Genomic DNA, 12,965 nt, shown 5'->3' with positions numbered 1-12,965 from the left:
AAAACTTGGCAGCAACAGGTTTGGTTTTCATTTTATATGTATTCAGGTCTTCTTTAATTTCTTTCAGTGATGTTTTGTAGTTTTCAGTGTATAAACCTTATACTTTTTGTAAATTAATTCCTAAGTATTCTTTTTGTATTTTCTATTGTAAATGGAATTATTTTATCAATTTCATTTTTGGGTTACTTGTTACACAAGTATGGAAATACAGTTGATTTTTGTATATTGAGTTTGTATCCTGAAACCTTGCCAAACTCATTTATTAACTCTAATAGTGTGTGTGTGTTGTCCTTAGGATTTTGTCATCTATATATAAAGGAAGTTTTACTTTTTCCTTTCCAAATTGGATGCCTTTTAATTTTTTTTCGTTGCCTAATTGCCCTGGCTAGAACCTCTTGTACAATGTTGAATAGAAATGGTGAGAGCAGAAGCTTTCAATCCTTTTTCATTAAGGATGATGTTAGCTGTGGCTTTTTCAGAAATGCCTTTTATCAGGTCGAGGATTTTTTATTCTATCTCTAGATTACTGAGTGTTTTTATCATGAAAGGGTGTTTTATTTAAATTTTATCTGCATCTATTGAGATGATTAGGTGGGTTTTATCCTTTATATAAGATGCATTACATTCATTTTCACGTGTTGAACCAACTTTGTATTCCTGGAATAAATCCCACTTGGTCATGGTGTATAATCATTTTTATATGTTACCGCATTTTGTTTACTAATATTTTGTTGAGAATTTTTGCATCTGTAGTCATAAGGGAGCCCTGGTGGCGTAGCGGTTAAGAGCACATCTGCTAACTAAAAGGTTGGCAGTTCAAATCCCCCAGCCGCTTCTTGGAAACCCTAGGGGACGGTTCTGCTCTGTCTTGTAGGGTCACTATGAGTTGGAATTCACTCGATAGCAATGTTTTGTTTTGTTTTGTTTTTTAATAGTTGTAAAGGATTTTGGTCTGCGGTTTTCTTGTGTCTTTGACTAGAATTGGCATCAATGTAATGTTGTTAAACCAAAAAAACCAAACCCAATGCCATCGAGTCGATTCCAACTCATAGCGACCCTATAGGACAGAGTAGAACTGCCCCATAGAGTTTCCAAGGAGCGCCTGGCGGGTTCGAACTGCCGACCCTTTTGTTAGCAGCTGACCCTTTTGTTAGCAGCGGTAACACTTAACTACTACGCCAGCAGGGTGTCCATAATGTTGTTAGTTGCCTTGTCAAGTCAGTTCCAACTCATGGTGACCCCACGTGTACAGAGTAGAAATGCTGTATAGGGTTTTCAGAGCTGTGACCTTTTGGAAGCAGATCTACAGGCCTGTCTTCCAAGGTGCCTATGCGTGGGTTTGAACCGCCAACCTTTCAACTAGTAGTCGAGCACTTAACTGTGCCACCTAAGGACTCCTATCAGTGTGTATTTTATTCTGTTGTTTCCTATTTTTTGGAAGAGTTTGTGAGGATTGCTGTGAATTCTCCTATAAACATTTGGTAGAGTCTATCAGTCACGCCATCTAGGCTTCAGCCTTTCTTTATGGGAAATTTTTAAAATACTAATTCAGTCTCTTGTCATCGGTCTATTCAGGTTTTCTATTTCTTCTTGAGTCTATTTTTGTAGTTTGTGTCTTCCTAGAAATTTGTCCATTTGGTTGTCTAATTTGATGACATGCAATTGTTCATAATATTCCCTTACCCTTTTATTTCTGTAAAGTAGGTAGTAATGCCCACTTTTTTATTCCTGGTTTTAGTAATTTGAATCTTCTTTTTTTCTTGGTCAGTCTAGCTAGAGTTTTGTCAATTTTGTTCATCTTTTCAAAGAACCAACTTGATTTTCTGTATTGTTTTTCAAGAGAAAAACACTGATTTCTGCACTGTTCTTTGTTATTTCTGTTCTTCTCCTTGTTTTGGGTTTAGTTTGCTTTTTAAAAAAAATTTCCTCACTAGTTTCTTAAGGTAGAAGACTAAGATTTTGATTTGAGATCTTTTTTCTTAAACATAAACATTTACACTTAAATGTGCCTGCATTGCTTTAGATGCATTCCGTAAGTTTTGGTATATTGTGTCTTTTAATCATCTCCAAATGTTTCCTAATTTCCCTTGTGATTTTTTTTTTCATTGACTCATTTGTTATTTGGGAGTATGTTGTTTAATTTCCACATATTTATGAATTTCCCCGTTTTCTTTCTTTTGTTAATTTCTAATTTCACTCCTCTTTAGTTGGAGAACATACTTTTCATTATTTTAATCCTTTTAAATTTATAGAGGCTTGTTCTGTGTCCTAGCACATGGTCTGTCCTAGAAAATCTTCCACGTATGTCCTGCTGTTGCTGGGTGAGTGTCGGTGTCTGATGGTCTAGTTGTTTATGGTGTTGTCCAAGTCTTCTATTTTTCTGTTGATCACATGCCTAGTTCTGTTCTTTACCAAAAGTGAGGTCTTGAGTCTTCACCAACTATAATTGTTGAATTACCCATTTCTCCCTGTAATTCAGTCCATTTTTGCTTCATATATTTTGGGGATCTGTTGTTAGGTTAATATATGTTTATAGTTGTTATATCCTCTTAATAGATTGACCCTTTTATCGTTGTAAAGTGTTCTTCTTTTTCCCTAGGAACAGATTTTGACTTTTAAGTCTATTTTGTTGATATTAGTATAGCCACTCCAGCTCCAAATAGTTACTGTTTGCATGATATATTTTGTCCTATGCTTTTATTTTCTACCTATGTATCTTCCAGTCTAAAGTTTGTCTCTAACTTTTGATTGGATTGTTTAGTCCATTTACGTTTAACGTGTTACTGATAAGGTAATATTTACATCTGCCTTTTCACTTTTTTCTCTCGTGTCTTTTTTGTTCCTCTGTTCTTCCCTTTCTGCCTTCTTTTGTATTAATAGGTATTTTCTAGTGTACTGTTTTAATTCCCTTGTCATTTCTTTTAATATAATTATTAAATTATTTTCTTATTCATTCCCCTGGGTATTACAGTTAACATCTTATAATAATCTAGTTAGAATTAATTTAAATTTAATTTCAATAGTATACAAAAACTTTGCTTATATTTAACTGTTTCTCCTCCCTTCTTTGTGCTGTTATTGTTGTACAAATTACATCTTTATACACTATATGCCCATCAACACAGAATTATAATTATTGCTTTATGCAGTTGTCTTTTAAATCAGATACGAGAAAAAGCTACAAGCAAATAATACTTTTATACTGTCTTTTATGTTTACCTAAGGAGTCCCTGGGTGGTGCAGATGGTTAAGCTCTTGGACTACTAGCTTCAGGGTTGGTGGTTTGAACCCACCCAGAGGCTCTTCAAAAGGCAAGACTGGTGATCTGCTTCTGGGAGGTTGCAGCCTTGAAAACTCTGTGAAGCAGTTCCACACTGCACACACCGCATCTCCATGAGTCAGAATCAACTCCACTGCAACTAATAACACATTGCTCTAAGCCTTTGGCTGATTTCTAGAGTTCAGAAATAGTTGGGTCTGAGAATTTTCTGTCAGTCCTCTGTCTTTCTGACAGTGGTTTTGTCAGCCTTCTCATTGTTTTTATGAGGGAGCGGTTTTTCGTATGTCATTAGTCCACCATTTTTACTGATATCACTTGATCTGATTTTTGCATATTTTAATCCATAGCTATTTTTGTCATATATCCTTGGTTCTAGGATGCTAACATTCTTTGATTTTCATTAAGTGCTTGGCATTGTGCTGACACTTAGCATACAATACTTTCTTTTACTTCTACTACTAATGCCACCACCTCCACCACCAATAATGACAAATAATAACATAGTGTGTTCTGTTATACCATATGTTTCCTAATGTGAATTAGCTGATGTGCAATTGTTGTATAAAGGTGTGATGTCAGTAGAGCATAAACCATGTTGGTTCATACGTTACTGCTCTCCCATAAGGAGAGCCAGAAAAGCAAGAGTGGAATCATAACCCACATCAGGAAAGAACGATCCCACAGCTTGGTTCTTGGCTGTTGCAAGAGCCCTTTGGTTTTATTTAAATAAAACTAACTCTGGGGATCTCTCCCTAGGGAGGAGCAGGCCTCAGCCTTTGGTAAGTTGCACTGCCTCCCTTTGTAATGGCTGTTCCACTGACATCTTCATTGTTGCAGCACTTGCCTAAAAAACCTGGGTCTAACTAAGATGTTGCGTGAATTTCTATTCTGTTGTTTTTATTCACTTTTAAATCCTCTATACTGGCCTCATGGTTTGTTTTTTTTTTAATATATATGTGTATACTGGCCTCCTGGAGCCCCAGTGGCACAGCAGTTAAGCGTTCAGCTGCTAACCAAAAGGTCAGCAGTTTGAATCCACCAGCCTCTCTTTGGAAACTCTGTGGGACAGTTCTACTCTGTCCTCTAGAGTTGCTGTGAGTCAGAACTGTCTTGACGGTAGTGGGTTTGGTCTGAATTGGGTATACCAGCCTCCTGCTGTACTGAGTTACCTGAGTAATCCAAGTTGTCTTCTCAGATGCCCATTGTGGTTTGTATTATTATTATAAAATACTCCATTTACAAAGATTAATAGATTGTTTTGGTTGATGAATATTGTTTGTTTTGGTTGATGAATATGTTTTGTTTATGGTCTCACTTGGGTGGTACAAGCAGTTTGTAATTAACCACTAACCTAAAGGTTGGTGATTCAAACCCACCCAGCAGCTCCATGGAAGAAAGGGCTGGTGATTAACTTCTGTAAAGATTTCAACCAAAAAAAAAAGGGAAAGCCTTCAGTTGTTAGGCCTGTAATTTTTAGTGTGCCTGTATCACGTGAACAGAAATGCTGGTACTATAATCTGGGCTTTTGCCCTTATCACTGAAAATATTCTTTCTCAGATCACGGTCATCTTCTAATTGCCAAATAACACCGACACTTTTTGGTCTTTTTGTGGCATATGCACCACTGGCCATTTTTTCTTTGTTAAAACAAAGAAAGTGGTAGAGAAAATCTGAAGTCTTTCTGTGCTGGTCTCCCTCTGTCTCTAGTTCTATTGCAGTCTCTTCAGAGGAATCTTATTCTTAGATATGGCTGTTCCTGAGGGGTCTCCCTGTAGCCCTCCTCCTCTAATGCTAAATAATTCTGCCCATATTTTTATGAGATGTCGTTTCTAATGTCTTTATTTAGTTACTGTTAGTAATTTGCTGTCCCACTGAGAATTTAAGTATACCTGTTTTTTCACCTAACAGCTGTAGGTTTTCCTTTTTGTATTTGTTCTTGCATGTTTAGGTACTATAAAGTAGTTATCGTAAGTATTTAATTTGTGGGTTTTGTTTTTTTTTTTTAGTTGTTGTTCTTAGTTGCCATCTAGTTGGCCCCAACTCATGGTGACCTTGTGTATAACAAAGCATTGCCCGGTCCTGTGCCATCTTTATCATCGTTGGTATGTTTGATTCCATTTTGTGACTATTGTGTCAGTCCATTTAATTCCTGACCCTTTATCGAATGTAATGTGATTTCTTAGCTTCTTGATGACGTATCCAAAGTGAGTGAGCCAAAGTCTTGCCACCATCGACTGCTGAGGAGCATTCTCGTGTTTTTTCTAAGACTGCCTTGTTCATTCTTTTAGCAGCCTATGGTGTATACTCAATATTCTTCACCAACACCACGATAAGAATGGTTGAGTTCTTCTTCAGTCTTCCTTTTTCATTGTCCAGCTTTCACATGCATATGAGGCATTTGAACAGATCATGGCTTGGGCCAGGTCTACCTTAGTCATCAAGGTTAATAGCTGGGCTAATTCCCAGGTGTTCACATTCTGTTTGTATTTCCTCTTCATTTCCTCTTCCTTCATTTCCTGCTGCTAGTCAGGTTTTCTCTTACAAGTCAGCATTATTAGTCACTTCACCCAATCACAATATCTGATGGAAGGAACTGGCACCTTGGCAGCATGTCTGACATCTGCTGTATGAACCCTGTATTTAAATGGATCATGAGTTCAAAAGGGCATTTATCTGCTCTTTTTGTTTGTTTAAATAAGTTTTAAAAAAAAAGGCAAGTTAGCAGTTCTTATTTCTTGGTGCTTATGTAAGTGTCCCAAGTTCTTGTAATATAGTCTTCAAGTTACATAGCATATCTGTAATTCCACTATTGGAATTCCGATTTTACAATTGAGGCCGTTTTTATCACCTTTCATGTCTATCATAAAGTAATTATTTAGTTCTGTGCCTTGTAACCTGTGAGCCTTTTACAATCCACTGATGAATTAATGTGTAAGGTGGCAATGACGAGTGTAGAGGCCTAGTGGGGCACTAAAGATTGAAGTCATGAGGCAGCCTTTGTTTTGGAAGAGGACTGTCGATTTCCATTCTTGGTGTTAAACCATCTAACTTGTGAAAAAGAACTGTGCGATCAGAATTGAGGAATAATTCTTGCAGCACAGAGACAGCTGTTGGAGTGTGTGTGGTATTAGTATATACCTAAAGACAAGTTTTTATCGAAGTAGTCTCTGAGATATGTACCAAACCATAGCTTGTACTTTTGCTTTTGTTTTAAATGTATCTGCTGTGTGGACTGCTGAGAACTCAGTCTGAGTAGTGATTAAGTTCAGATTTCTGTACTTCTCATGGATACTTCTGGGTGCTTTTTTGCAGAGAAGTCATTGCCATCCTGTTGTTGTATAAGTGTTTAAGCTACTAAGCTCTTTTTTTTTTTTTTGTGCTTTCAAATCATCTGAAAGCCACCTGGTGTTCTCTTTCTAGGTGTCCTGGAGCTTCTCATCGGAGAGTTGCCCTAGAGAAGAGGAAAACCAGTAAAACTCAGACAGAGATTGAGAGTGAAAATGGACCCACCATACTAGACCCTCCAGGTACCGTGTCACCAGAAGCTGACTGCTTGGGGACAGGACCTGTGCCAGCGGAGCGGAACCTGCCACCTGCGCCTCTCCCTGCCTGGAGTGAGGAGCCTGGCCTCGACAACCCCGCCTTCGAGGAGGGCACTGGAGCGGACAGTATGTGGACTTGACCTCCTGCTTAGATATTAGACCTGTTTCAAAATTTTCCCCCTCTCCCAGCATAGACTTTTTATTTCTTGTTTTAAAAAAAACCTTTTACTGAAGTATAATTTATATGCTGCAGAATCCACCCATTCTAAGTGTCCAGTTCTATAACCGTTTGCATTTTAGAAACAAAACATGGCTCCTCCCCCAGAAGAAGGTGGTCCTTCCCCGTCTCTTTTCTCTTGTAGTCCATGCACTTACTAGCCATTAGCATGGTTTTGTTTGTGTGTGCATTCAGACAGCTGTTTGCTTCTTGATGTAAGAAATCAACACATCAAGAACAACAAAAGCCAATGAAAATAGTGGCTCAAATTAAGTGCTTACTCTGTGCAGGCACTGTGCTGAGCACTTTACATATGTTAACTGATTTAATGCTTGTAGCTGCAAAACGACAGACATTCGGTAATTTGCTGAAGTTCATACAGCTAGTAAATAGCTGGTTGTGTATTTGACTGCAAGGTCATGCTTTTAACTGCGACACTCCCTTGATATCAGCCTCTACTCTAACTGTGTAACCCATGAGGAAATCAATAGAAAGTGTGCCATCGTAAATCATGGTCATGTATCTCAGTAGTGGGTTGTTAAGTGTTTACTTTTAAAATAATTTTCTTTTACAAATTCCAAATTCTACTACAAATTTAAATTACCCCTGCCACGGTCGTAACCCCTTTTTCACCTCCTAAAACTCAGTGGGTTAAGACTCAGTGAAAGCCCCACCTCTTCTTCAGAGCTTGATGTGACCACTCTCCCAACACCTATACCACAGAGTTAGTGTCTTTTTTACACTGCCTGGCATTATTTACAGTTGCTTCATGGTCCTGACTTACTCTTAATATTTCTTAATCCGATCGGTGAGTCCCCAGGTGATCTGATACATACCAAAAAAATCAAACCCATTGGCTGTCGAGTCGATTCGGACTCATAGTGACCATGCAGGGCAGAGCAGAACTATCCCATAGGGCTTTCAAGGGAGCAGCTGGTGGATTTGAACTGCCAACCTTTTGGTCAGAGGCCAAGGTCTTAACCACTGTGCCACCAGGACTCCAATCTGATACATAGTAACTCTTTATTGATTGTTTACTGATTACTTTTGGAAGACGAAATGTTTAGCTAATTTTAACATACAGGTTTTTTAGTCACTCTGTTTCTTATTCAGTGTTATTTCTAAGTTTTTAATCATCTATTAGCATGAGATAACTTATTCACCTAAGATAATCAAATATAAAACATTGTTTTTCTTCCGTCTATTTTTCTCTCTCATTTTTAATTTGGCAGCCGCACAACAGCCACTTAGTTTACCAGAAGGAGAAATTACCACAATTGAAATTCACCGGTCTAATCCTTATATTCAGTTAGGAATTAGCATCGTGGGTGGCAATGAAACGCCGCTGATTAACATTGTTATCCAGGAAGTCTACCGGGATGGGATAATCGCTAGAGATGGAAGACTTCTTGCTGGAGACCAGATCCTTCAGGTATCAATTTTCATTATTCTGTTAATTTGTAACATTTTGTTCTTGCTCATAAATTTAAAACCAGTTGTTGTGGAGCAGACTGTGACTCATGGCAATACCATTTTGTCAGAGTGGACCTGTGCTCATGGGGTTTTCATTGGTTGACTGTTTGCAGATAGATTGCCGTGTCTTTCTTCTAAGGTATCTCTGGGTGGACTCAAACCCACCGACCTTGTGATCCATAGCCAAGCGCTTATCCACTCCATATACGTGGGAGGTATTTTTTTTCTCCCTGCCTTAATTTTCAGTGCCATGTGTGATTCAGCCCATGGTGCTCAGGCTTTTTGGGCTGGTTAGCCTCTTTCCTGGCTTGGACTTTACAATTGACTGTTTAGTGACACCTTTACCCCTGCTGGGATTCTCTTATCCGTTATCTTTATCCCAAGCCCAGTTTTCCCATCAGTCTATTTCCTTTATAGTCTGATTTATCCTCCTCTACACGGCTAAAATCTAGCAAAGACAGAACTTTGCAATACTAGTTACTTAGAATTGATACCCTAGAATTGAAGGTGGAACTTAGAAGCCTTTTAGTCACCAACTAACAGCTCCCTAATGCACTCTCCTTAGCAGGCATCTGACTCTGTATGTTTTAACTCCTTTGTACTACTGTTACCTCTTCCCTTTCAGGAGATGATCTCAAAGAAGAAATAGGAATTCCTGATAAAGAACTAGCTTGAGACAAGATGATATTTTATTAGAGGGCATGTTGAGACTGGGAGGAGGGATGGTAAGAATTTTACAGTGTGGGACTGGAATGTATGTGAAAACTGGCCTGGACATTTGAATCCTACAAGTACAGGTGATTGAAGCTAAAATAATAGGTAAATTCAATTCTAGAGGGAAAGAGAAAAAATATTTATGAACAACCAAAAAAAAAAGTCTTCTAGAAACCCGAGCTAAAGGACTGTTCCCCCTTGATTTGGTTCTTCAGTCTTTACTATGAGCTGTTGATACTGACCCCTTCCTTTCGTTTTCTCTCCTACCTCTAGTCTAAAGCCTGCACTACTTCATATCTAATTTAGTCGAATATCCCATCAAATATCTCTTGTCTCCCAGCTCTCCTCCCTCGGGGAATACATCTAACATTGCTTTCCTTGCAAAGGTTTGACTGGAGGGTCAGTCTCCAGGGTCAGGGCCCTTCATGGTCTCACATGTAACCTGTCTTCTTAAACTTAACTCTTGTTTCAGGCATGCCAGTTTGTTCATTTCTTCATTCAGTCATCAATTTATGCATCCAACAAACATGTATTGAATACTGAACAATGCTCTAGGCACTGTACTAGTTGCTAGGAGAAAAATTAAGAAGAAAACACAGTCCTTGTCCTGGTAGAATTTGTAATCTAGTGAAAGAGCCAGATGTGATTGTCCTCTTGCTTCCCTCTAAACAGCTTATTCCCATATTTCAACCTGCCTGCAACTCATGCTCCAGTTTGCCCTTCACCAAACCTAAAGCTTTGTTCGGCTGCTCTAGCTGTCTCCTTACTTTAATTGCTGATGATGGCATTTGTTGCTTTTCTCTCCGTCACTGGACGTATAATTAGTTACAGCAAATTATTTAAATGTTTTACATATGTATGCACTATCTTTCTCTGAAGATTGCAGCCACCTTAATGGTAGGGATCATGCTACAGATTTCCCACAGAGCTGTGCATGTAATAAGTGCCCAGGGAATACTTGCTGAATCAATAAAGGAGTGAGTTTGGATATGATATCCTGTTAGGAAAAATCATCTCTTTCATTAAAACAAAACTTAGAACCCCTAGGGTTTTTAGCTCTTAAAAGGAAATCTCCAGATGGGGATGTTTGGCTTTTCTTTCCATTCTCACGTCTACGCTGCCTCCCGCAGTAACGTTCAGGCTCATAACCCTCCTTTGATCGCCCTTAGCATGGCTGAGACAGACTGCACTTTCAAATAATGTCATATTTTTTTACTAAATACTGAGAAGAAATGGGAGACTGTGGAAGGCATTACTAATGCAGCTTATGTGAAATCAGGATTCCGATAGCTGTTCATACTGGATTTCAGTATCCACTAAGATGTTAGTTCTCTAGCTGCATGCGGCTAGCCCATCTTTGAGGACACTGTACTTGTATTTCTTACTCCCTACCTCCTTATTTATTTATTTATATATTTTTTTACCTCCTGACCTGAGTCTTCATGAAGGGAGTCTTAACAACTGGTTGCCCAGGAGCATCCTTCCAGACGTCTTGACACCCTGGTGGTCAGGACCAGGGGAGTAAGACTTCCACTTCAGTAGCCTACATGGTGTTCTCTCTTTCTACCACTTCTGCTTGTTGGTAGCTGTAATTGAAGTGTATATTTTATTTTTGTGTTTTGTTCAAGTTTTGTTTATTAATACATTTCTTCATTGGGCTTTTTAACTCTTCTATTTTAGAGAATTGTTTAGTAACATAACAGAACCTTTATACCTCAAATAAAAAGATAATTATTTGAAATTATTAACGGTTTTGGGGAACTAACCTAAAGCTATAAAATCTGCTTTTTAGAAATGCCAATAAATATTATTTATACATACATAGTGTTAATAACTCCAACAAGAGCAATCTTAAATCCAATTTGAAGAAAAGTATGAACACGTAATCCGGTTAATGAATTTACAACAGGATTCTCCTGTTGTGGGCCCTTACTTAGGTTGGCCTTTAACTAGTAGGGTGTATCCAATAAGTAAAGAAAGACACACCTTGTGCCCTGTGTGGGGAAGCATTTATGGTCGTTTAAAAGTAAATACTTGGAGTGAGTTTATGTTAATAGGGGAAGAAAACTCAGAAAAGGAGGCTGAAAATGGTTGTACAACTTGAAGAATATAGTCAGTGTCACTGAACTGTGAATGTAGTAACTGTTGAATTGGTGTGTGCTATGCTGTGTATATTGTTAACAATAACAAAATAATAAAGTATATTTAAAAAGTAGATACTTGGAAAGAAGGCAAGTAGAAACTTGGTATTTTTTACTGCCTTGTTACCTCCAACCTTGTAGAAGCTGGATAAATGATAGATAACATGAGTCATTTTGAGGATACTCTGAAACATTAAGGTGGTTCATTTGCAGACCAAAGAGCTAGCCCACGCTTTGTTTTAGCAAACCATATGCAATGACAATATGTGACTTTGATTCTCCCACTTAAAAAAAAAAAAGCTTTTGTATTTACTAGCCTCTTTCAAAAGGAGAACGCTGTGACCTCACAGCCTTTTGTTGCTCTTCAGAGATTCATCTGCAGCCTTTTGAGCAGTTTTGAAAAAAATACATTGCTGTTAAAAATTATATCAGTGCCAGTATTAAAAGTAATATGATTTTAGAACATTATTAAGAATAGGTATTTTTAGTTTGATCAGTGTCATCAATGATTAGGCATTTTCAGTTTTTAAGAGAAATAATTGTGTTGATTGCATTGGCAAAAAAAAAAAAAAATTTAGCCAAACATGTGACAGAGTTTACTACGCTACTGCTGTTTTTGTGAAATTTATAAACGATATTTTCTTTGATCTCTGCTTTATTCACACTTCACTAGCAACCATGCATTCATGGAAGAAAAATCTTGTCATTTGTGTTTCTGTCCAAGCATAAAATGGAAAAATGTGAACCTAGGGATAGGTAACTTTATAGCCGAATAACCAATTCAACACTTTCTACCCGTACAATTCATTGACACTATTATGTTGTTCAAGCTGTGCAACTTTTCTCACCCTCCTCTGAATTGTTCTGCCCCCCAAGCTTCCTATCCAGCTTTTCAAGTTGCCATTGGCAGTTTGATGCCATATAGATAGTTCTTTAAAAGAGCGCAGTGTTCAAGGTAGGTGGTCTTTACTAATTAAGCTAAGCTATTGTTTGGCTTAAAGAAGACTTAGGGGATTTTTTTGGTTTAAGGAAGGTTCAAAGTTTAAAAATTATCTCAGGGCAATAGGTTCAGAAGTTTGTCCAACCTCACTGGCTCCAGAAAGTCTGGATTCTATGAGCATTTGAAATTTTGTTCTGCAATTACCCCTTTTTGATCAGGATTCTGCCATAGAATCTGTGATCAAAATGTTCAGTAATGGTAGCTGAGTCATTGAACATCTTTATCAGAGACTTGGATGGTTCCCAAATGCCCAGGTGTCACAAACTTAGAAGAACAGCAGATTTGTGTGGGACATCTATGAACTTGATAATGAAATTTTTAAAGATGTCAACAGGCCAGAATCAAAGTTGATAGGATTCGAAACTGTGAACCATAGACAAGTAAGATGGAGGAGGCCTTGCTTAGCGTGGACTCATATAAAAAGGATTTCAAGTGATCACAAACCCCTAACTCAGGGCCTGTCCCATGGCAGATATTCGATGAATATTAGTCTCTCCTTGCTTTTATCTCAGTCAGATTAAGAGAGGGACTCTAATTGTGATAAACTCTAAGAGTGTTACTAACCTGTTCCTGTGACTAATCAAAGCTGGGCATATTT

The 12,965-nt window shown here is 38.0% G+C and overlaps 1 protein-coding gene across 7 annotated transcripts in view; it reads left to right on the top strand.

Annotated features, from left to right (window-relative positions):
* LNX2 (ligand of numb-protein X 2) overlaps positions 1 to 12,965 on the top strand; it is a 93,245-nt gene that overhangs the window by 53,449 nt on the left and 26,831 nt on the right. For all 7 annotated transcript variants that reach the window (XM_049867895.1, XM_049867893.1, XM_049867894.1 and 4 more), the window contains 2 exons: positions 6,701 to 6,948; positions 8,272 to 8,471. In XM_049867895.1, coding sequence (XP_049723852.1) covers positions 6,701 to 6,948; positions 8,272 to 8,471 — 448 coding nt within the window. The remainder of the gene's footprint in view (positions 1 to 6,700; positions 6,949 to 8,271; positions 8,472 to 12,965) is intronic.

Source organism: Elephas maximus, chromosome 23 (genome assembly GCF_024166365.1).
Source record: "Elephas maximus indicus isolate mEleMax1 chromosome 23, mEleMax1 primary haplotype, whole genome shotgun sequence".
Classification (NCBI taxonomy): Eukaryota; Metazoa; Chordata; class Mammalia; order Proboscidea; family Elephantidae; genus Elephas; species Elephas maximus.
This window is presented reverse-complemented; position numbering and strand designations above follow the sequence as displayed.